Here is a 24,677-nt window from a genome sequence, read left to right as displayed (position 1 = left end):
ATGGTGACAGCTTGTGGGCTGACATGGGCACCCACCAGGACCTGCCCGCAAGCTGAAGATGGCACTCGACCTGAGCTCAGCCTGGCCACCTCCCTCCGCAGCCACATTTACCCAGAATCCTCCTCGGCTCTGGGAAAGGGCAGGAGACGGAACCAGCCACTGGGTGCGTTCTGCTTCAGGACCTGTGGGGGGAACTCCACCTGCAGGGGGACACACAGACCCTCAGCTGAACCCGAACTTGCCCGGCCCAAGGCCCCACCCAGGCCAAGAAAAGCTCTGACTGCCCACCCAAGGAGGGGAGGCGTAGCCTGCCAGGGGTCACCTCCCCTCCCCTACCAAACCCCATTGACAAGAGCAGCCACACTCCCTCTCCCAGTCCCAAAGTACTAGCTCCTGCCAGGATGCTGAGGGCCTCCAGGGGACACTTCATTTACAGTTGGGGAAACTGAGGCTTGGGGAGATGGAGCAACTTGTCCAAGGTCACACAGCTGCCAGAGACCACATATCTGGACTGAGGGCATTTTCAGCTCTTTTTGGGGACACAAATCGCACCTGTCTGGAAGCTTAAAGAGAGTCCAGAAGGCCCCTGAGCCCCAGCCCCTCTCTTTTAAAATAACTTTATAAAGATGTAATTTGCATCCCGTACAAGTCACGTACTTAAAGTGTGTAATTCAACGGCTTCTGGTCTACTCACAGAGTTGTGCAACCGTCACCACTAATTTCAGAGCATTTTCTATCAGCCCCCCAAATGCCTGTGCTCATTAGCTGTCACTCCCCATCTCCCACCCCCACCCCCAGCTCCTGGCCACCACTGGTCTACTTTCTGTCTTTACACGTTCACCTACTCCAGATATCTCATATAAATGAAATCATATAATCTGTGGGGACTGGCTTCTTTCCCTTGGCATGTTTCCAAGATTCATCCACGTTGTAGCAGGTGCCAGACTTCATTCTCTTTAATGGCTGAGTAATATTCCATTGTAAGGATACACCACGTTGTATTTATTCATTCAGCTGCAGAGGGACATTTGGGTTGTTTCCGCTCTTGGCTGTCACGAACAACTGCCTGCTGTGAACCTTCATGTATGAGTTTTTATGTGGATATGCGTTTTCATTTCTCTTTGGTGCGTACCCAGGAGTGGAGTTGCCAGGGCATGTGGTGATGGTCTTTAACCGTTTGAGGAAGGGCCAGACTCTTTTCCAAAGCGGCTACCCCATTTACACCCCCGCCTGCCCGCCCGGCCGGCTGTGCATAACCAAGCCTCCCTATAACTTGCTCTAATCTTGCATCCTTTTAAAAAAACTGTCAGCCCTGACTATGCATCCATTCCCACTGAGAGGCAGGGGCAGTCACACGCATTTTACAGATGTGCAAACTGAGGTTCCAAGAGAAAGACCTTGAGCCCGGTGCTTCCAGGAATAGGGGTTAAGGGCTGAGATTCTGGAGACAGAGAAACCTGAACTCAGATTCTGGCTCTGCCCTTTGTTAGTCATATGGCCTTGAGAAAGCCACTCAACTTCTCTGAATGAACCTTGGTTTCCCCAACTATAAAATGCAGACAACAATCCCAGCCTCACAGGGTGGCCATGAGGAGTACGTAAGTGAGATTATGCTGGAGAAGCACTTAGCACATGGTCGTCCTGAGTATTCTCACCCCGGAATGAGAATCTGGGCCCACCCTGGGACCTTGGGCAGGTTCCTGCCCCTTGGAGAGCCTCTGTCTCCTCACCTGTGCAATGTGGCAATGGGACCCATCGCCCAGGCCTGGCCAAGGAGCCAGCTGAGACAGCTCTCACATCTATCCTTCCAGATCCCAGGATGCAAGCCCATCTCCCCTCTCCTTCCCTCTTGGAGGCAGTGGGGAGCCATGGAGGGTGTCAGGGGAGGGGGTGCTTACCATGCCCAAGAAGTCATTCTTGCCCACCATGTCCCAGTCCCAGAGCTCCACTCGCAGTGGGGCTGGGGCACCCGGCATCTCTCGCAGCTCCAGCACCTCATCCCAGTGTGGGAAGCGGGTCTTCTTGATGGTCTGGGGAGAAGGAGAGTGAGGCAGAGCTGAGGAGGCCCTGCCTCCATGCCCACCCCTCCCCCAATCCACGCCCCCACTCACTGACGTCTCCAAACTCTGGCTGCCCCAGAACACTCGTGCGAATGGGTCAGATGTGCCAGTGATATCCCGGGGGGCCAGGTCCCTGCGGAAGATGAGGAAAGGCGTGAGGGACGCAGGACCCTTGATGACCAAGACCCAGGCTGGACCTTGGAAAAGGGGTTCAGGATAGACCGTTCAAATGCCTCTGCCTCCACTGTAGGGATGCAGCAAGGAGCACCCCTCACCCTGCCCATCCAAGCCCAGTATCTTCCTGTTGACCAGTGCTACCCTATCAGGAGGCCCTAGTATGCCCCTATCTTCCAGATAAGGAAACTGAGGCACCAGAAGGTCAAGTCCTAAATCACAAAGCCCAGGAGGTGAAGATGCAGTGGGGAGTGGGAAGGGAGCCTCAGTTTCCCTGGAGCCCCTGGGCAGGAGACCAGATGCCAGGGTTCAAAGCCTGGCTCCACCACTCATTGGCTGGGTGACACTGGGAAAAGTCCCTTCACCACCCCGAGCCTCAGTGTCCTCATCTGGAAAATAGAAATAATAACAGATCGAACCTCACAGGGCCGAGGCTTGAACGAGATGATGTGTATAACAGGCTTAGCTTAGCAGCTGGCCGGATGGGAGTGCTCGTTCATTCATTCATTCATTCATTCAACAAATGCTCATATCCACACCCTGCCTAGGATCCAAGAAAAGCCTTGAAGCAAGGACCCCCTGTCTCTGGTTGCCACGACAACCCAAAAGTCTTACCTCAGTCAGTTTCCCCAACCCCTCCTTCCTGAGGTCCCCCAAACCCAGTGACAGCCCCCCACCAGGGGCTGCTTGCTTCCTCTTGCTTCTTCTCTCCCACCCCTGCTTGGCATCCAAAGCCTTCTTTGGTTTCCTAGGAGCCAGCCCAGTTGCTAAGCGACAGCAATCAGTCCCTCTCCTGCTTGCAAGGATCCTGCACAGCCTTGTGGCTGGGGAGGAGGCCACTGGCACAAAGCAGATGAGGAGCCTCCTGTCCCATGCACAGTCCTTTTGCCTGTCCTCTGCAACCCTGGTACTCCATCCAGACTCCAGAGAGTCCCAGCTGGAGACAGAGATCTGGAGACGGTGGGAGAGGCACAGAGAGGGCAAGAAAAGGCTTTCAGGTCACACAGCAAACCAGAAATAGTGAACCTCCCCAACCTGAGTGAGGACTGGTCTAAAAGTGAGGGTTGGGGGAGTAAGGTGTGAAAACAAGGCAGAAAGACAAGATGGGAGATGAGAGGGGGAAAGGGATGGGAGTATTGAAGGAAGCAGAATGATGGGGGAGTGGAGGAAGAGAGGAGGGAATTACACAGCAATAAATAGGCAGGAGGGAAGATGGATATCCCACGAGCTGGTGCCCCTGGAGGGTAATCTGTGGGGTTTTGCTGATCCTGCATCCAACTTCCTTCTCTGTTTCTTTGGGACAGGACCTGCCCCTGTCTCACACTCCCAGTTCACATAACTTAGGTAGGCTGATCCCTCTCTTCACTCCAGGAGTGGGTGTGGGACTCAGGCCTGACCCATTAGAGTCCATGTAATTGGTTCAGAGATAGGTATGTGCCCCAGGTTGGGCCAATAAGAATCAGTCCTAGGACATTAGTTGGAAATGATGAAGGAAATTTCTTTTTCAATTGGACCTGCCAAGTTGGTAGGATGCCATCTTGGGACTGCTGGGGTCATCTTTGCCCACACCTGGAGACCGCCTGAGAATGAAGCTAACACAAAAGATAACCGAGAAGTCTATGTCTACAGATTCCTGATGTCACTGTTTGAGCACCTGGATCCAGCCATGCCTGAAGCTGCATGTCATTCATATAAGCCAGTCTGCTTAAGCTAGTATGAATTGGGTATCTATCACTTACAATTTGATTAATACACCTCCACACTTTGGCCATTCTCAGTGTCTGACCTTTGGTCCTGGTCACTGGGGACCCAGCAAGGATTTTGCTTGTGCTCTGACCCCAGGAACTTGCAAACCTGGTGAACATGTACTGTTTGCCTACAAGGGATCCTGGCTGTGAGCCCAGAAGTGTCCCAGGAGTGACGTGGTCTCAAAAGCCAAAACAGCTGGGAGAATCCAGCAAACTCTTGCTCATTCTCAGACCAACCCCACACCATCCCCCATCATGACCATACCTGGCCTGGAGCACATGACAACGAAGACAACGGCCCCGTGCATCCTCCAGCATCTGTACATCCAAGCAGATCTCACCCTGAACCTCTGCATCTGGGTCCACACGGCTCAGGTTGATCCAGCTATCAATTCCTGGAAGGCACAGGTGCTAACATTTATTAAGTACCTACCAGACAGTGGCATTGTGTTAACTTAAAAATTCAATTAACATTAAATATGTATTAAGTCATGGACTTCTCATGTTAGCCTTCTGATGTAGGTACTGTAATTATCCACACTTCCAGATGAGGAAAATGAGGCACAGTGAAGGAAGAGCTTTGCCCATGTTCCCACAGCTAGTAAGTGGTAGAGCTGGGATTTGAATGTGAGCAGTATAGTCCAATGCCCTTCACCCTGTACTATCTCATTCTTCACTCTAATATACAAAACCCTCCATCATTTAGTCTCAACATACTCCCCCCTCACAAAAATGTTGGGCATTCCTTCCTCTGAGCCTCCCACCCAGCAGGGGGCAGTTCTCCCAGCCGGAATCAGTCAAGTCAATTTCAACCTCCCTCCCCTACCCGCTTCATTTCTCTCAACACTTGAAAGATATAATCCACTGATTTCTAGCTTCCATTGTAGCTGTTGGGAAGTCATTTCAGCCTGATCACTGATCTTCTGTCAATGGTGTATCTTTTCTCTTTAATTTTAAGGACTATGAGTTTGATGTTCTACAATTTCACCACACAGGCAGGTAAGGATTTTTTTTTTTTTTAATCCTACTTACTGCAGGTTGTGCTGATTCTACTTATAGAATCATGTCCTTCCTTGAGGTCTGGAAAATTCCAGTCATCAATTTTTGTATCACTTCCTCTCCCTTATTTTTTCTTTCTTTTTTTTTTTTTGAAATTTGCAAATTATTTTTTATCTTGGAAAACAAATTTTTCACACAAAAATATGTCATATTACTCTGTATGGGTTTGTTATTGATAAATTAATAAACATTTTAAAATTTTGTCTTAATTTCTAATATAGTACGTACAGGTATTACCCACTTCGGGGTCCACAAAAAATTTTAAGAGTGGTAAAGGGTCCTGAGATCACCACACTTTTAACCCTGGTGGCCGCACATCTTCTTGAATGATACCAGCTCGATTTATGGCTTGCTCCTTCTGGTACTCCTCCAGCCGCATTAGGGGCCGGAAGTAGATAGGATAGAAGGCGGCTCCGATTAGGGAGATGAAGCTGCCAAAGATGAGCACAGTGCACAGGTTCTGGGACATGGCGCTGGACCCGCTGAGAGCCCCACACGTTCTCCCTTATTTTTTCTATTCTTTCCTCCTAGGACTCCAATTAAATGGATGTTAGACCTTCTCAGTAATTTTCTATGTCTCTGAACTTCTCTTTCATATTTTCCTTATTTCTCTGGGCTAAAGTCTAAATAATTTCTTCAGATCGCTCTTCCAGCTCACTAATTCTCTCTTCAGCTCCGAATGATGTGCTGTTGAACTCAGCCACTCAGTTTTCAATTTCAGTCACTACTTTTTATCTCTAAAAGTTCGATTTGGTTCTTTTTCAAATCTATTTTTTTTTTAAGATTTTATTTATTTATTTGACAGAGAGAGACACAGCGAGTGAAGACAAGCAGCGGGAGTGGGAGAGGGAGAAGCAGGCCTCCTGCAGAGCAGGGAGCCCGATGCGGGGCTCGATCCCAGGACCCTGGGATCATGACCTGAGCCGAAGGCAGACGCTTAATGACTGAGCCACCCAGGCGCCCCTCAAATCTATTTTTTAATGTATTGTTTTACTTTATTATGATTATCGCTGGCCCTTTCTGGTGATTACATTTCTATTTATTTAAATATTTTATTCCTTTTAAAATTCTGTATATCCTAAGTAATAAATTCTAAAATCTTCATGGGTTCAAATCTGGTGGTTATTGTGTCTGCTGACTCTTGCTCATGGTGGCCCACTTCCTTGTGTGTGTGATGAAGTGTAGTCCCACCTCACCTCTCTCTGTCTTCACTGCTACCCCCAAATCCAGGATGCCATCAGCTTCCTCTCACTTGACCATGGCAACAGACTCCTAATTTATCTCCCACATGCACTCCTGTCCCACTGTGATCCAGTATCCACAAAGCAGCCCAGAGATCTTCTGAAAATGTATCTAATCTCTCCTGTCACTCCATCTTCTGATAATATGGCTCCACTCTCTTCACTGTCTTGCTCAAGGACCATCAGTGGCTCCCTAGTGCCTCCAGGAGAAAGTGCAGACTCTAGCCTGGCACCTACAGCCTTCTCCAATAGAGACGTACCCAGTGCTCCATCTGCCCTGGCCTACGCCTGACACTAGAAGAGAATCTACAGAGACACGCCTTAGTGTCTTTGCTGAGGTACCTTTAAGAACCAACTCATTCCCCTTCATCCAGGAAACCTTCCTTGACTACACTAGCCCTCACTGCCCTCTTATCCTCATCCACTGTCATGCCAGTGATATTCCACATGCCTCCACCCCCACCTTCCTGTCCTGCTTGAAAAAACATTCAGACACATGGACAGTTTCCCTTTTTTTCTTGCTCCTTGCTTGTGTGTGAACGTGTTTTGTGTTTCTATCTGGTCCATAAGCTCCTTAAAATTTGGCCTCATACTTCATTCATCTAATTCCCCCCCCCTTGGGTGGCTGTTTGAGGCACAATGGGTACAGCTTGGTGGACAGGTTGAAAACACAGACTTTGGAAGCAGACGCAGCCTGGACCCAACTCCCAACTCTGCAACTTCTAGGAGGGGCAATTGCCTTCATCTCTCCAAACCTCATTTCCCATCAGCCATAAATTCAAGATCATTCTAGTGCACACTTCACTTGGTGTTGTGAAGACTAAATATAAAGTGCTTAGCATCATGCCTGGCACATAGTAAGCCCTCATTAAATAGAAGCAATGATTATGATGATTAGCATGTAGGTTTTCAACTAATCCCCACTGATGAAAAAATACATTATTCAGTTATTGACATTGAGACAATTAGTAGTCATCTAGACAAAAAGTAATAAAGTTCAATCCCTCTCCATACCTTGAATCTGGACAAATTCCAAGTAGAGCAAAGACTTGAATGTAAAAAAGGAAAACAAATTGTTGCAAGAAGAAATCATGTAAAAAAATTTTATCTTAGAGTTGGGAAGGCCTTTTTAGGTATCACAGAAAATCAAGAGCCATGAAAACAAAAAGATGAAGTTAACTAGAGAAAAAGAAATAAATTTTATACATAGGAAAAAATGATAAGCAAAAACATAAGTGACAAAGGGAGAAAAACTATTTGCAGCTGATACGACAGAGTTAAATTTACCTAATATGTAAAGAGCGCCTACAGATCAATAAGAAAAGCCAAACAACCCAGTGGGGGGCAATGCACATACAATGTAAATAAACAACAAACAAAAAAGGAAACAAAGCGACTCTTAAATATGTAAAGAGGCTTTCAATCTCGTTCATAGAGAAATACAAAATAACCTACACAAAGAGGCAATTTTTTACCTCTCAGATACAAGATCAAAGAGTTTGGTAATTCCTGGCAAACGTACAGGGTGGGCAAATTGTTACCTCCTCCATAGAGGGTAGCTTAGCAATAACTCTCTAATGTGCTAATATGGATACTCTATGACAAATCTACTTCTAGGAATTTATCAGACTGATTAATATAGCTTGCACATGTGTGAAATCACATTTGTACAAGGCTATTCATGGCTGTATTGTTTGAACTCGGGAGAGATAGTAAACCACCCAAGTGCCCATCAGTAGGGAACCAGCCAAATAAATGATGATATATCCACACAATGGAGTGCCATGAAGTCAAAGATCAAAGAACGCGGAAGCTCTTGGGGCACCAATATGGAAAGATCTCCAAGGTATGTGGTGATGTGAAAGGCAAGGTAGAGAACAATGAGTATAACAGGCTGCCATTCCTAAGAGCAGAGAACAAAACACACACAGTGCTGTGTTAAGAGTACAGACTGGATGGAGGTAGACAATCTTGGTTCAAATCCTGGCCATCCCACTTAATAACTTTGTGATCTGGGGCAAGCCATAGAACCAACCCCCTGTGCCTCAGGATGTTCACCTATGGAGCGGGCAGAATAAGAGTACCTACCTCACAGGGTTATTACGATAATTAAATGAATTGATTCATGTAAAGCACCTGGAATAAATAAACCTATTTAAAATATCTCTAGGGGTGCCTGGGTGGCTCAGTCGGTTAAGTGGCTGCCTTTGGCTCAGGTCATGATCCCAGGGTCCTGGGATCGAGCTCCATGTCGGGCTCCCTGCTCAGCAGGGAGCCTGCTTCTCCCCCTCCCTCTGCCGCTCCCCCTGCTTCTGCTCTCTCTCTCGAATAAATAAATAAAATCTTTTAAAAAATAAAATAAAATAAAATCTCTAGAAGGACATACAAGAAACTGACAACCTTGAAAACGAAAATGGAATAGCTGGGTTAAGAGGGACAGTTTCCCCCACTAATCATACCTTTTGAATATTGAACTATGTAAAGTAATTAACTACTCAATGAATAAACTAAATTTAAAAAAATTTTTTTTAAATCAACAACTGATGGGGCGCCTGGGTGGCTCAGTCAGTTAAGCCTCTGACTCTTGGTTTCAGCTCAGGTCATGATCTCCGGGTCATGAGATTGAGCCCAGTGCCAGGCTCCATGCCCAGCAAGGAGCCTGCTTAAAATTCTCTCTCTCCCTCTCCCTCTGCCCTTCCCTCACCCCACATGGGCGCATGCATTGTCTCTCACTCTCTCTCTTCCCCCCCCAAAAAAAAGAGAGAGAGAGGGAAATCAACAACTGAAATAATTTTCCAGTGAAGACTCTGTGCTTCCCCTGCCACTTGCTACATGCTTGCAAATGCCCAACCTGGGCATGGCCACGCCTATTCCCTCTGCCCAGCTGAAGGTCGCTGCCCCTCGCCCACCTCGGGGATCGGCTGCAATTGCTTCCCTGCTCAGCGAGATCTTGCCAATGATGTCATCGTGCCTGTGGAAAGGTGGGCAGGTGAGGGTCCAAGTCATTAAGTCGAGGGAGCAGGCATCAAGGGTCAGCTGGGTGGATACTTTGCCTCGGGGCATCCCGCCTTCCCCCAGGTGCCCAGGCACGGGTCCCCAGTACACACACCCCACTGTGTCCTCGTCCAGCACATAGAAGGCCAGATGGTGGAAATCCAGGGGCAGGTGTATGGTGTATTCCTCCCCCCAGAAGGGGCTCAGGCTCCGCCAGACAGTTGCTGTCCTGTAAAAAGGGCACAGGGGGCTGGGGACCCTTGGGCCACACAGGTGGCAGACACGCACACAGGGAGCGGCGTCTGGGTGGCTCGTAGGTTAAGGGTCCCACTCTTGATCTCAATTCAGGTCTTGATCTCAGGGTCATGAGTTCAAGCCCCACATTAGACCCCATGCTGTGTGTGGAGCCTACTTAAAAAAAAAACAAAAAACCCCACAAATACACACACAGAAACCCCAACACTCACATACTCCGAGACCTACATACACACGCATACACACACACACAGTCCCATAAGGAGGCACATGAAAAGAGAGACGCTCACAGATACACCAAGAAAGCCAGAGACGCACTCCCATATACACAGATACACATATGAAGCCTCAGAAATTTCTAGAAATGCACATCTATGTGTTTCTACATATGGACACATACAGATACACACAGAGAAAACAGCACATTCACATAGACACACAGACCAAAAAAAAATTGCCCAGCACATAGAGACCCACAGAGACCCACAGACACACACTCACACACATATAGTGATAGATGGCAGATACACACACACAGAACCCCCGCACAGTAACTGAAAACATGCAAATTCCATTCATTCACTCATTCACTCCATAAACACTCTGACTGTGTGCCAAGTCTTGTGGGCTATGGAGAATCAGAGGAAGAGGTGCCCAGGTCCCTGCCCCCACAGAGCACCATTCAGTGGGCAGGTGCTCTCTCCTGAGCTCTTATGACACATGACACAGTGAGAGAAGTGATTAGGGTGAGCTCAGTGGCACCTGGCTGGGTCTGGGGGTGTGGACAGGAGGAGTCAGAAAAGGCTTCCTGCAGGAGCTAATCAGGCAAAGGGGGACGAGAAGATGAGGACAAGATGGCTGGCACAGCATGTGCAAAGGCCCTGAGGCAGGTGTGAGCTTGTTGAATCTGAGGAACAGGAAGGTGCTGGATGGGAAATGGGGAAGTGTGAGGGGCCAAGAGACCATGAAGTCAGCAGGAGCCAGAGCACTCAGGAAAAAAGAGGGAACCACAAAAGGGTTAGGGACCAAAATAAGCCTAGAAACAGACACACACAGAGAGCATCCTCACCCCGACACCCCTGCAGATGCACTTCCCTTTACCCAGTAGGGAACGAAGAACCTCCTTTGCCCAATGAAGACACACCCAAATCTATGGCTGTAGAATTGGGTCATACACCTGCCACTCCTTTCTTCCCTTTCCCCACACTCTTCCCCAACAAAGAGAGTGAACATATACATACGCAGGCACACAGAGATGCACACTCTGCCCTCTACCCCAGCCCAGGGCACCACCGTCGGATGGACCCTTCTTCCCAAACACCCTCTTCCCCCTGTCCTGGCCTTTTCCCAGCTGGAAGTCCCTCTTCAGAGCCCAGAGTTGGGCAGAGTGCAGCCTGGGATCACACAGAAAATCTCTCTGTGGGTTTGGGGGTGGTATCATAGCATGTGGGGAGGGGGCAGCATGAGCATAGAGAACAATGGAGGGGGTCAGCTGGGGGGCTGCGGGCTGACCCTCCCCCATGGGGTTCCCCACCCCCCGCTCCCAGCCCATCTGGACCGGAACCAGCACCAGAAACATGCTGAATCCTGCTGTCTCCATAGGAACCCCAGGCCTCAGCCACCCGCCCACCAGCCCACCCACACCGCCCAGGCCTGTGGGGGCGGGGCGGGAGCCAACCATGGCCCAGCCCCACATCCCTCCACCCCCGCCCAAAACTCACTCATCAAACACCCTCACGTCCTCACTTGTGCTCACGATGGCGTCTGTGTACCCACACAAGCAGACACTGGTGCTCACCTGCGTATGCAGGGCAGCCCACGGGTGTGCACACACCCACCCCCCCAAACACACCACCGGGACACAATGTGAGCCCGTGAGCTGCACACCCCCAGAGACACGCACATGTGGTCACAGGCATTCACATCAGCCCTCCAACACCCCCACACACACTCATAAGCAGGCCCAGCTGGGCACGCATGCGCGCGTGCACACACACACACACACACACACACGCACGCCCCGGTGCCCGCAGCACCCAGCAGGCCCGGAACCAGCCAGCCCAGCCAAGCGTGAGATGCCCGCCTCCGGGGAGGCCACTATGGGAGGCTGGCAGCCGCTGAGTCAGCCCCAGGACACCGGCAGGGACATCATCTGGTCCGGGGGAAGGTGTCGGCCAGTCGGTGGGGCAGGATGGGGAGAGGAGCTGACAGCCCCAGCTGTCTGTCCCCAGAGGGGCCAAAGCACAAAGCAGTCACTTTCAGCCCCACACGTCCACCCTTGGCATAAGCATTACCGCCGGCCGGCTCCTCTTTTCAATGTGAAATCTTGTGTCTGGACTCGCCAGGTCTAGAAGGAGCTGCTCCTCCTCCATCCCCCGCCCTGTTCCTCTTTCCCCAGGCCCGGCCTGTCCACTCCTCACCTGGCCACCACCTCGTCATCCACCTTCACGATGCAGTAGGGGTCACTGCTCCCAGACCTGCAGGAGGAGGATGTTCAGGAGGGAGGTTGAGAGGGCAGCCATGAGTGGAGGTCCCAATCCACCCTCATTATGTACAGATAAGGGCAACTGCGGCCCAGAGAGAGGAGGGGACTGGCCCGGGGTCACACAGCAAGTCGGGCTAAGGGGCAGAACCTCGGGAGACCAGCAGGAGATGTCACGGGTGCACAGCCCACCCACTGCTTGCCCGACCCCCAGGCATGGGCTCTCTGGGCTTCCACCCATAGAAACAGAACATTGAGGCATGAGGCCAGAAAGTTCCCAGTGCTGGTCCCAGGAAGCCCGGAGCCGTGGTCAACAGCATGAGCTGGAGAGGCATCCCAGTGTTACTGTGTGTTAGCTGTGGAACCCAGGAAGCCCCATCCTCTCTGTGGGTGCTGGGTTTTCCTCTCTATGATGTTTACACACATCTCTGGGGGGGGTGGGGGGGGCTGGAGGAACTAAAGGAGAAGATGCATGGTGGGATGCATCACCGGCCGGCCCCAGAGCTCTCCTCCGGAAGCCTTAACGCTACCCTCTGGGGAAAGCATTGCCGACCAGCTTTTCATTTCCACGGGACTTTCCCTGGCAGGGGGTGGGGGGGTGGGGGGGACTCCCGATGCTCAGCCCAGTGGGGCCGCACCTCTGCTGGCACAGACCAGGGCACCCAGATCTCAAAACAACATCCCACAGCAGCCCCTTGAGGAGGCATGAGCCATGAGCCAACCAAAGCCAGCTCCATCCCCCCTTCATAATAAGAGTTACCAGCCCCATCCCGAGCTGTCCACCAGGGTCCTCATCCCGCCTCTGTCCCATGGCACAGGCCTCCTTTGTCTTCCACCAAGCTCAGTCCAGCCTCAGGGACTTTGCACTCGCTGTTGCAACTGCCTAAGGCACTCTGTCCCTGATCTTGTCATGGCTGCCTCAGTCCTGTTATTCAAACCTCAACCCCAAAGTCACCTCTTCAGAGAGGCCATCCCTGACCACCTCTGTCCTTTGTAAAATCGACCTCCGATCCCTCTGGGCACCTGAAAGCATCTTGCTCCCTGTTTCTCTCTCTGTTTAGTGTTTGTCTCCCTGGCTCCCTCCAACTTCTGAACTGTGAGCTCCTTGGGGGAGGACCTGTATCCTCTTTCCCACAACCCCCCTCCTGAGTTGGGATTCAAACCCAGGTCTATGGGGCTCAGCACACATGCCCTTAACCAGTGTCACCTCCACCCCAGCTCACAATGCTCTCCCCAAGTGGCCCCCTCTTTTGATGCTCCGGCCCCCACCCTCTCTCTCTCTGTCACCTCCAATCAGTCACCAATCCACGGATGCCACAGGATTTCAGGGAAGGGGGTATTGGCACCAGCAGCCAGCTGCAATCTGAGCCTTGTCTGCTGGATGAGTCCTTCCTTGTGCCTCAGTTTCTCCTCTGTACTCGTGCCCTCAGCTCCCTCTGTGTGGGTGCTCCAGGGCCTCCATTTCCCCATCTGGCCTCTATCCTTGAACACCTCAGCCTGGGTGGTGGCTTGTGTCTCTGCATTATTTTCTGGGTTCTACCGTTGAACCCCCTTCTGAGTAGTGCCCTAGGCCTCACTTTCCCCTTCTGAATCTATCTCAGACCCACTGGGCTGAGTAACCCTGGGAGCCTCAGTTTCCTAATCTGGCTCTACACCCCAGGATGCCTGTGTCTGGGGAACGCCTATATCTCATTTCTCTGGCTGGGTTCTCCATTCCTGAGCCTCTTTTAGGTACGGTCCCGTTCCTCAGTTTCCCCAACGGCAGACGTGGAGGAAGATTGGCTGGGATCCCACTAGCAAAGAGCTGGGAGACACGCCCCCCTCCATCCACCAAGCCTGACCCTGGGGCCCCTCTTGGGAGCCAAGCTCGCTCGTTGGCTCCACAGCTCTGACGCACAAGGGCCTTATCAGGCTCCCATCAGGTAGGAGGCAGCGATAGCAGGAGGGGTGACCCCTCCGGACCCTCAATCTCTCCAGACCCTTGACCTCTCCCATGGGCCCTGCCCCAGCTCAAGTGTGGGAAAGAAGACCCCTCAGCCACTGCCTGCCCAGTGTGGTTTATTCATGGGAGCAGTCAGGGCTCAAATCCCAGCTGTGTGACCTTGGGCAAGTGACTTTGCCTCTCTGGGCCTGTTTCCCCTATTTATAAATGGAAATGCTCATAGGACCATAGGAAGTGTTAAGGATAGGACCTGGCCCAGAGTAAGCCCTGGAACGACTTACAGCTGCTATTCATAAGAGTAATACTCAAAAATTGTCAGTGGGGGCCTCCTCCAGAGTCAGGTCAGACCCCCCCTCAAAACTGACAAGGCTTCAGGATGAGTCTGGGCCCTTTCCCTTAGGAGACGAGAGAGAGAACACGCCCCCATCTAAGAGTCTCCATGGGTGTGAAGATCCCAGCAGGCTGTGAGGACAGCCCCTCTGAAGAAGGGAGCCAACAGCTAGGGAAACTGAGGCAGGGTGGCTCAACTAGGGCTTAGTGACTCCTTCCCACCCTTGCTCTGGGGCTCACCTTGGCCTGAGAACTTTGGGGGAGAAAGGGTGGCCAAGAGGTGTAGGAACCAGGTGAGTTAAGTCCCTCTGCAGGAGAGGCAGAAGGAGCCCCGCGAGCTATGTCCACCCTACAAGCCACGTCCACCCCATGAGCTGTGTCCAGGGCCAAGGGCAGCACCCACCACTCCCTCATGGCCCTCACCCAGGACCAGGAGATGGAAACCTGATTTTTGGAGGGCCCCCCCCCTCAGCCCTCCGGCAGTTTCCAGGCCCCAATTCCTGGCCTCCCTGCCCCGACAGTTCCAGAATGTCATTCTCAGAGGCTCTGAGAGGGTGTCCCAGAAGAGGGAAGCAGGGGCTTGTCCAGATGCTACATTCACACAGCAAGTGCTCTGCTTCTATCCCAGGTGCATGTTTATTTGGGGTAGCTGATGAGGATGAGGGGAAGCTAAAACTGCTCTCGGCAGCCCAGGGTTGGGGAGGGGCGAGGTTCATAAAATCAAAGGCAGGAGACTCCTCACTGGGGACCCACAGCTGGGGGAGTCAGGGCATATCTAAGGCCTCATCTCAACTTGGGTAAAGGCTCAGAATCCAGATTTCTGCTCACCCTGGCCATGGGGTAAATCCTAACAGCTTCTCCACCCCCCACAGCTGCTCTGGGCTGGGTGGCTCCTGTCCAGAGCTCCCATTGTCCAGGTGGGAAATCAAGATCCAAGAGGAGCATGTTCAAGGTCACACAGCTGATGTCCTGCCAAGGATCCCACACCTGTCCCAGGTGCTGACACCTCACAGCCCCTTCTGGGCTCCAGGCCAAGCAGGAGGGGGACCCCTCCTGCCATTCTGCTGATTCGGCAACTGCTGACTCAGCCCTGGAGGAAGCGGAGCCAAGGACTGGTACCAACAGGAGCCCAAGGGTCCTCCGGCCCCACCACATCTGGCTGGAGAGGGTGCTACGGTGGGGGGGGGGGGCTCTTCAAGGCACTCAGCATCCAGGGAAGGCCACACAGGGAGCTCCTCGCTGGGGAGCTCAGGGCTCTGGGTCCAGAGGACCCCAGTCTCCCCCAGGCCTGGCTGGTGGGCCACCTGATGACTGTCTTTGAATCTAAACACCAGACGCACACAGAGGAATGCTGAGGCCAACCGGCGCTCTGGGCCTTCTTCCCAGGGTTCTTTTGATAGGCACCCACCCTGCCTGAACTAAGGAAGAGGACCCCCCCCATGCCCTCCCCAGCTCCAACAAAATCCGACCCTCCAATCCCCTTTAGTACATCCTAGAAACAAAGACACCCCCCTTCCGGGGAGCAGGGTGGCGTAGCTGCTAAGTCTGGGCGCCCCTTTCCACTAGGACAGCCATGGGCATGGGGTTTTAGCCCCGTGAAGGCGGATCCGCAGCAATACTGTGTCTTAGACAAGAACCCCCTGCCCACCTCACCCACCCTCCCCGGCACGCGGAACGGGCGACCCGGCCCCATCCCATGCCCGGTGCGCCCCTCACCCGCGACTCGCCCCGGGGTACTCACACGTCCTTGGCGGGCAGCGCCCGGCCCTCCACCACGCGGACATTCAGGGAGCTGCTCTTGGCCATGGCGCCCAGCCCCAAACTTTACGGGCAGAAGGGTGCCCAGGTGCCGAGGCTGGACCGTGGAGGGCGCGTCTACATGTCACCAGCTGCGAGCCCGGCGCCCCGTCCCGGGGTCCCAGCGCCGCCTATGCGAGACGCGGGCAGCTAGGCGGGAGGTTTCCGGAGGAGAAAGAATAGGTGCCCGGCGAGGGGGAGCCCCTCGGGCTCTACAGGTAGGAGCGTCCGCGGAGGAGGCAGAGCGCGCAGGGGGCAGCCGCCGCTCTTGCCTCCTAGTCTGGAGCTGCGGGTGGGCGGGCAGGGGGCGGGAGGGGCAGCCCAGGGCCCTCCCCCCAATCCCGCCTCCCGCGTGGCCCCCGCCCGTCCCCGGGCCCCCTCGCGCGCCCTCTGCCGGCACCCCAGCCAAGCGCGCCCGAGCGCCCGGGCCGCGGAGACCTGGGCGCGCTGACTGCCAGGTGGGGAGCGGCCCACGGCCGTGGCGGGCGCGGCCGCTGGCTCGTGGTGAGCTGGCATGGGGCTCAGAAGACCCAGCATGTCCCCTGCCTGCCCTCCCTCCAGCACAGTCGCACCTCCCCGGCCCTCCCCTGCCTCCCATCCCGGCGCCGCCTCCCCGGTCCCAGCTCCGTGCCCTGTGCGGGAGCAGTACCCGCGGTCGGCGGGAGGCGTCGCTAAAGAGGGAGTCGCACATTCCCGGGGAGAGGGGGTAGGGGGGGTCGGTTCAGAGTCAAGGGAGGGGCCCCGAACACCCCCTTCCTCCTCGTTTAGTTTCCAATTAAACCCAGACTGTGCGAGCGGCAGCTCCCACGTCACGGGCTGGCACTGCGGGGGAGGCGGCCGCGGCCGGAGGGGGAGGGGAGGCCTGAAGATAACCACGACGGCGGTGACAGAAGTCATCTACAACTGTTTGAACACTTACTGTGTGCCAGGCACTGCTCTAAGCGGTTTCCGGGGATCGTATCCTCTTTGTCCTCGCCATAATTCTACGCACTAAGTACTCTTGATTATCGCCCCCATTTTATGGATAAAGAAACGGGTTCAGAGGGATTAGATAGCTCAGGGAAGGCCTCAGGCAGTGACTGGCTTGCCTTCCTGGATTTGAATCCTGACTCTACCTCTTGCTAGCTGTGTGGTCTTGAGCAAGTCACTTAACCTCTCTGTGCCTTGGCTTGCTTTCCTCAGCTGTTCAATAGGAATAACGTAGTATTTTGCTCACAGGGTTTTGAGAGAATTCGATGACATAAAGCAGATATGAAAGAAGCAGATACAGGTCCCAAAACAGTCACAGGCACATAAGAAGCTTATAGAAAGCGTTTGATATGATTATTATTGTTATTATTATTATTGTCCTTCGAGGCATAACTCAAACATCATCTCTCCTAGGAAGGCTTCGAAGATGCCCTTCCACCCCAGACAGAGGTTTTCTTCTCTTTTTCTCGGGTCCTCGGCTCCAGGGTTATACATTTTTCAAGCGTCAAAACTTGGAGTTTGACAAACACATTTGAAACAATGCTACAGGAAGAGCCTGTCCCAGGGCAGATCCTTACACTATTTCTCCCCGTGAGTTTGTTGTTTACCCTCCTAAGAGTTCTTGGAAGAACTGGCACCAAGCCTGACTCACTTTGGTCAGCCCAGGGCTGGGCACCAATGGGAAGGCCCCAGCCGAATGATTGCCGCAGCCGACGCCCAGACCGGCAGGACCAGGAGGGCCCAGAACAGCCCCAGGAGTAGCCAGTGATCTGCCTCCCAAGCTCCCTCCTTGACTTCCCAGCCGGCACTCCAGCCAAGCTGGTAAGGGATTCTGATCCCTGGAGTTCTCTCCCCAGCTGTCCGCTACCTGCTGAGTCCTCCAACTTCCAAAGACTGGGCCTCAGTTACCCCATCTGGGCTATGGGTCTAGCAGGGCTGGCCCCAAGGCTTAGAAGTATTGCAGCATCCTTCAGCAGGGTACGAGAGGTGAACCAGGGTCGAATCCAGAACCGCGGTAGCCCCAAGGGAGTGTTAAAACACCAACACCCTCCAGGTGCCTTACTAGGCAGCCCCCGATTCCTTACCAGGGGAAAACGATACTTGCTAAGTGCATGCTACTTCAAGATAGGCGCCCTGTCCCTTTCCCACCCCCACCTAGGTGAGAGCTTTTGGCTAACCCTTTTTCTTCTGAGATCCTGCAGAGATCTCAGATAGGCTCTCTGGCCCCCAGAGACCCCTGATGGAACCTGAGGGGCTAGGTCCTGGGGCCACCTGGGATGCCAGCCAAACCGCCACCAGCCAACTCGGCCAGTCTTCCGGAGCTGAGCAGGAAGTCTCATTCCCAAACGCCCCTCCCCAGGCCCCCAGGAAGGTTATGAAAGCTATGGAATGTGCCAGCCAGGCCTCCAGGGAGCTAGCTCTGGCACTTGTCCAATAACCGGATTTGGACCCTGAAATGCGTCTGGGGCTTTGGCCGCAGTCCTCAAACTTTCCGAATGGCTTGGCCACTTCCTGTTGTTCTCAGAAGCTTTGACTTGAAACTGGCAGAGGGTTTGAGGTCTCCCAGGGCATCTCCCGTCAGGGGACCAAAGGGTGAAGGAGGCGGAGAGAAAGAGTGTGACCTGCTGGGGGCTACCCAGCTCGGGGAGGGGAAGGTGGGCTCATGAGCACCCAAGCCTGGGCTGTCATGTGGGAAGGGTCTCACCTTTCTCAAGGGTTGTTGTGAGAGTTGATCCAGAGGCAGTGTAAGGCACCTGGCATCATTCCTGGCACATAGTAGGTGCTCAAGAAATGGTTAGCCTCCTCTCTTTCCCCTTCCTCGAAGCTCTTAAAGACAAACCCATGATCATCTTCTTGCCAGCTCTCTACCTAGCCTAGCACCGCTGGGATGCTCCCAAGAGCTGCAGAACACCTTCAGTAGCAGGAGACGCTGAGCTCAGGGGTTAAGAGCAGAGGTTCTAGCATCCAGCCAAGCCAACCTGGGACTGAATCGTGACACCTACACTTATGAGCTGGCTGTTCTCGGGCACCCTCTGGGTGCCTCGGCTTCCTTGTCTGTAAATTGGGGATAATAACAGCACCCACCTCATCTCCTGGGTGTGAGGATGGGATGAGGAAAAAGTCAGATGCTCAACACCCTGGCATACAGCAAGGGCTCAGTAAGAGTCGCGGCCATTAGTAGGACATCCTAAACCCACGGCCGTGCCTGACACCGAGCTCCCCGAAGTGGAACACCAGACCCCACCCCGAATTCCAGGGGCGGATGGCGCAACCACACCTCAGTAGCCACCTGCGCAGGAAGAATCTGGGGCTTTGCTCTCAGCTGAGAAATCTGATCGAGAGATCCCAAGGTCAAGGATGGCTGTGGCCATGGCTTTCTACCTCGGTGTTCAGCAACACCACAGTGGGAACGTGACACCGTCCATGGCAGGAGAATTTACCCCCATGGAAACCGGCAAATGCTACAAGGCAGGGGGTGGGGGGTGGGAGGGTCAGTTTAACAACACAACACCGGGCACCAGATTCCCCCGCCACGTAGCCTTCTAGACGCCACTTAACACTCTTAAGATTTTGCTCATATCCCCTCACCCCACACCCACAGTGCCCTCGCCCTGTCCTGCCTTCCATCAGGAAAGCCCTCCCCCTCCTTTTCCTGTTTCCTTGTTGATCTCCCACCCATACAATTGGATAAAGATGAGGAGGGGTAGGGCGAACAAAGTACAGACATTGACAGTCGTGTCAATGTCATGGATTACGACATAGCTGTTAGAAAGGATATGCTCAAAGACTGGGAATGATGGGAAAAAATGCTGAAAAAAAGAAAACCTAAGTGATGGGGCAAACACGACCATCTCCACAGCAGCATCCTGATGCCACAAAATGTCTTATGTATATGCTTCGTATGAATATTCCTTTTATTCGGCAGATCCGTGTCGAGTGCCACTGTGTGCCAGGCAGTGGGGATGCAGTGGGGTACGAGACCGCCCAGCCCTGCTCTCCTGGGGCTCTCAGGCGCGTGGGGAACTGACAAAAGTCGCTTGCCGCTGAAGAATACACTCTCAGTAGGAAGTAGGAAGTGATACGCAGATGACAGAACAGACATCAGAGTCCCCAGCAGCAGAGAGCTTTCCTAGACATAATTGTGCTGCTTTTTATCCTCAGAAAATACTCCGTGCCGCCTCCCATTTCTGAAGGCACCACTGCCCCGGCTTTGTTGATGGCCCACAGCCTCCGGGAAGGCAGCGACGACCACTCCCCACCCCCCCCCACCCCTGCCTGTTGGCACCATTCTGTGACCCTGGTCTCCTGTTCTCTTGTTTTGTGGTATTTTACACGCTCGTCTTATCTCTTAAATGTCAGGGACAATGTCTGATTCATGCCGCGCCTCCCACACCGCTTGGCACATAAGAAAGACTCAGAATGCACTCGCTGGGTTAAACAGAATTCTGTTCCCCTCCAGGGCTGGAATCTGGCCTCTTTCGTGGTGATAATAGTCGTATTATTTCTTACTTCCTCCCCCCCACTCAGTGCCTAGGATGGCAGCTTCGTCACTGCCAACTTACCGCCTCTCTGCTCCACCTCTACTCCCAAACCAGAGGCAGACCCCTCTTCTGGCTCCACAGACCTGTCTCTAGACCTCAGTTTCCCCTCCTGGGAAGTGGCACCATCCCTTCCGAGGCCAAGGTTGGGGCAAGGCAGACAAGCCCTGGCCCAGGTTGGGGGTGAGGAGTGTGTTCTTTGTCTCGGGAACACAAAGCCCCATTTGTGATCGCTGGGCACGCTTCTGGGCCGGGAGCCACGTAGGACAGGAGGCTGAGGTGGGAGGATTGGGCAGGATTTCCACAAACCCCTCCCGTGGGCTGGCTGCCGAGGAAGCAGTAAGTCCCCTCCTCCCACAGCCTGAAACAAGGTATCCGCCTGTCGGTCTGACCTGCTGCTTCCTCCTTCCTCAGGCCTACTCCCCAAGGTGCACCCCCCCCACGCCCGCCTTGGAATGGAGAAGTAGGAAGGGGGAAACCACCCGAGCATGAGACTTGGGGGTGGGGAGAGTGGATATTTCCAGAGCTGTGGCCAAGGGCAAGGCCGGCTGAGAAGTTGTGTCCCGCTGTCACTCAGCAGCCCCACTCACCCTATCTCCCAGGATGTGGGGACAGACCCAGGTGGGGGTTTGGGACCTCTGCCTCAGCAGCATGACAGGGGAGCCCCAAGAGGACCTGAAAGCAACGCCCCATTTAAAACAGAAATGCTGAGGACTGGGGTGTGGACCCATAGCTTCAGCCTTCTGAAGACAGGTTGTTTGTGTAGGGACCTTCTCCTCTCCTCGAAGCCATGAGCAGTTCCAAGGCAGGGACAGGTTATCTCTAAAAACAAAACCAAGGCCCATCCATCACTTCTCAGCCTCGCATCCTCGGAGGGTCACTTAACTCCCCTGGGCCTCAGTTCCCTCATCTGTTACTGGTCACAGGTCTCGCCCCTCCTTGGCCCTCTCCAGTCAGGACCTATCCCATCATCCTTGAATTCTGCACAGCAACCTACAGACCTTTGTTCTCTTTGTGAGGAGGGGGCCACATCCTCCTGCCTCAGGGCCTTTGCACGTGCTGTTCCCTCTACTTGGAATACTTTTCCTTTCTTCTTCTCATCCCTCCTCATCCTTCAGGTCGGGGTTCACATGTTACTGCCTCAAAGAGACTTCCCTCCCTGCAACTTGCACCCTAGACGTTTCCCCCTGGCTTCACCATCAGCCTGTACGCCCCATGAGGGCAGGTTCTGCCTTATCCACTGCTGTATCCTCACACACTGCCTGGTACAGAGTAGGTGCTCAGTAAACATTTGCCCCCCAAAAAACGCCTCTAACAAAATAGAAATTCAAAAGGGAAGGATGCATACTAGCTTCAAGATGATGACATCCTCTGAGGAGGGAAGGAAGGGAATGAGCCTGAGGAGGGAAAGATCCAAGAAGGGCTCAACTGTATCTGGAGTAGTGTGGTTAAGAGGGTGGACTCCACACCCAGGTGGCCCAAGTTCAAATCCCACCTTAGACGTGACACGATGCGTGAAGGAAAAAGTGGCAAATCGGATCATCAAGATCGAAAACCTTGTTTTGCAAAAGACCATGTGATGAGAATGAAAAGATCAGCTACAGCCTGGGAAAAAATATGCAACAGAGGATTGTCTGGAACATCAAGACCCGTATCTAGAATATGTAAAGAAGTTCTCAAAACTCAACAGCTAAGAGCAATTCGTTAGCACATAGGCAGCAGATATGAACAGATATTTTGCTGAAGAGGATGTACAGATGGCAAAGAAGCACACGAAAAGATGTTCCTCATCATCACAGCCACTGGAGAAATGCCAAGTAAACCCACAATGAGACATCACCGCACACCTATCAGAATGGCTAAATCAAAAATGGTGATGACCGGGGCGCTGGGTGGCTCAGTCGGTTAAGCGTCTGCCTTCGGCTCAGGTCATGATCCCGGGGTCCTGGGATCGAGCCCCGCATCGGGCTCCCTGCTCCGCGGGAAGCCTGCTTCTCCCTCTCCCACTCCCCCTGCTTGTGTTCCCTCTCCCGCTGTCTCTCTCTGTCAAATAAATAAATAAAATCTTAAAAAAAAAAAAATGGTGATGACCGTGAGGATGCAGAAAAGCTGGATCACTCTTACACTGTCAGTGGGAATTTAAAGTGGCACAGCCACTCTGGAAAAGACTCGAGCAGCTTCCTTAACAATTGTACTCATGGGCATCTATCCTGGAGGGATGAAAACTTACGCTTACACAAAAACCAGGACACAAATCTTCAGAGTAGTTATTCATGAGAGCCCCAAACTGCAAATAACCCAAATGTCCTTCTACCTGCATGCTTCACCGACCGCGGCACATCCATCTCATGGCATGCTACTCGGCGATCAAAAAGAATAAACACTGATGCGTGTAGCTAGCAGGATGGATCTCAAGAGAATTAAGCTGAGTGAAAAAGCCAGTCTCAAAGGTTACATACTGTGCAATTCCACTTATATAACATCCTTGAGGAAACAAAACCGTGCAGATGGAGAACAGATACATAATTGACAGGGATTAGGGAGGCAGGAGGGAGGGAGATGGTCCTAGCAAAGGATAGCATGAAGGATCCCTTCATGCTATCCTTCTGTATGTAGCTTCATTGTAGCGGTCACAGGAGTCCACGTGTGATAACTTGGCATAGAACTAAATACACATACACACACACACACACACACACACACACACACACACACACAGGAGCGCATGTAAAACCGTGAGATCTGAATTAGGTTGGTGGATTGTATCGAAGCCAGTTTCTTGGTGGTGATATTGTACTGTAGTGTGCAAGATGGAACCACTGGGGGAAACGGGGTGGAGGGAATTGGGATCTCTCTGTGTTATTTCTTCAACAGCATGAGAATCTACAATGGTCTCTAAAAAAAAAAAAAAAAAAAAATCTTCCAGGAGCTACACATCTATTAGAATGACTTTTTAAAAACCTACCAATACTTGGGGCGCCTGGGTGGCTCAGTTGGTTAAGCCACTGCCTTCGGCTCAGGTCATGGTCCTGGAGTCCCGGGATCGAGTCCCGCATCAGGCTCCCTGCTCAGCGGGGAGTCTGCTTCTCCCTCTCCCGCTCCCCCCTCTTGTGCTCTCTCACTCTCTCTCTCAAATAAATAAATAAAATCTTTAAAAAAAATAAAATAAAAACCTACCAATACCAACTGCTGGCAAGGATATGGAGTAATGGGGCGCCTGGGTGGCTCAGTCGTTAATCGTCTGCCTTCTGCTCAGGTCATGGTCCCAGGGTCCTGGGATCGAGCCCCGAATCAGGCTCCCTGCTCTGCGGAAAGCCTGCTTCTCCGTGTCCCACTCCTCCTGCTTGTGTTCCCTCTCTTGCTGTGTCTCTCTCTGTCAAATAAACAAAATAAAATAAAAATCTTAAAAAAAAAAAAAAGGATACGGAGTAATGAGACCGCTCATGCATTGCTGGTGTGAATATAAAAATGGTACAGCCACTTGGAAAAAGTTAGCAGTTTTTTATACAGTTAGACATAGACTTACCATATGACTCAGCAATCCTGCTCCTACGTATTTATACAGAGCAGAATGAAAGCTTATGTTCACACAAAAAACTGTACGTGAACACAGGCTATATTTGTAATTGCCCAGAACTAGAGATGACCCAGCTGGAGGCTGAATCAACAAACCATGATATATAATCAAATACTACTCAGCAATGAAAAAGAATGAAATATGGCTACACGTGTCGACATGAATGAATCTCTGATGAACATTTCTGGGTTATAGAATCCAGACTCAAGCGGCCACTAAGTATAGAATTCCATTTCCAATATTCTGGAAAAGGCACACCTATTGGGACAGAGAACAGGTCAGTGGTTGCCAGGGGCTGGGGTGGGGACAGGGTTGATTATGAAGGAGCATGGGGGCTTCTGGGGGTGATGGAAACATTCTGTATCTTGGCTGTGGTGGTGGTTACAGGACTTTACACATTTACCAAAACCCACAGAACCGTATGTGAGAAAAAAAATGAAGTTTACATTATGTGAATTATACCTCAATATTTTTAAAAGGCAAAAGATTTATACGATCTGAAGAGAAACC

General features: G+C 52.4%; 1 protein-coding gene across 1 annotated transcript in view; it reads right to left on the bottom strand.

The window, feature by feature from the left end:
* The window catches only part of RASAL1 (RAS protein activator like 1), a 30,229-nt gene extending 13,870 nt beyond the window's left edge, over positions 1-16,359 (bottom strand). The window contains exons 1-8 of the mRNA XM_032431257.1: positions 16,027-16,359; positions 11,952-12,008; positions 9,392-9,505; positions 9,192-9,253; positions 4,248-4,377; positions 2,112-2,193; positions 1,899-2,030; positions 112-200 (exon numbers count right to left, since the gene is read on the bottom strand). Coding sequence (XP_032287148.1) covers positions 112-200; positions 1,899-2,030; positions 2,112-2,193; positions 4,248-4,377; positions 9,192-9,253; positions 9,392-9,505; positions 11,952-12,008; positions 16,027-16,091 — 731 coding nt within the window. The 5' untranslated portion in view covers positions 16,092-16,359. The remainder of the gene's footprint in view (positions 1-111; positions 201-1,898; positions 2,031-2,111; positions 2,194-4,247; positions 4,378-9,191; positions 9,254-9,391; positions 9,506-11,951; positions 12,009-16,026) is intronic.
* Positions 16,360-24,677: the final 8,318 nt, after the last annotated feature.

Source organism: Phoca vitulina, unplaced genomic scaffold (assembly GCF_004348235.1).
Source record: "Phoca vitulina isolate PV1807 unplaced genomic scaffold, GSC_HSeal_1.0 scaffold46, whole genome shotgun sequence".
Lineage (NCBI taxonomy): Eukaryota > Metazoa > Chordata > Mammalia > Carnivora > Phocidae > Phoca > Phoca vitulina.
The sequence above is the reverse complement of the archived record's forward strand: the minus strand, read 5'-3'. Positions and strand labels throughout refer to the sequence as shown.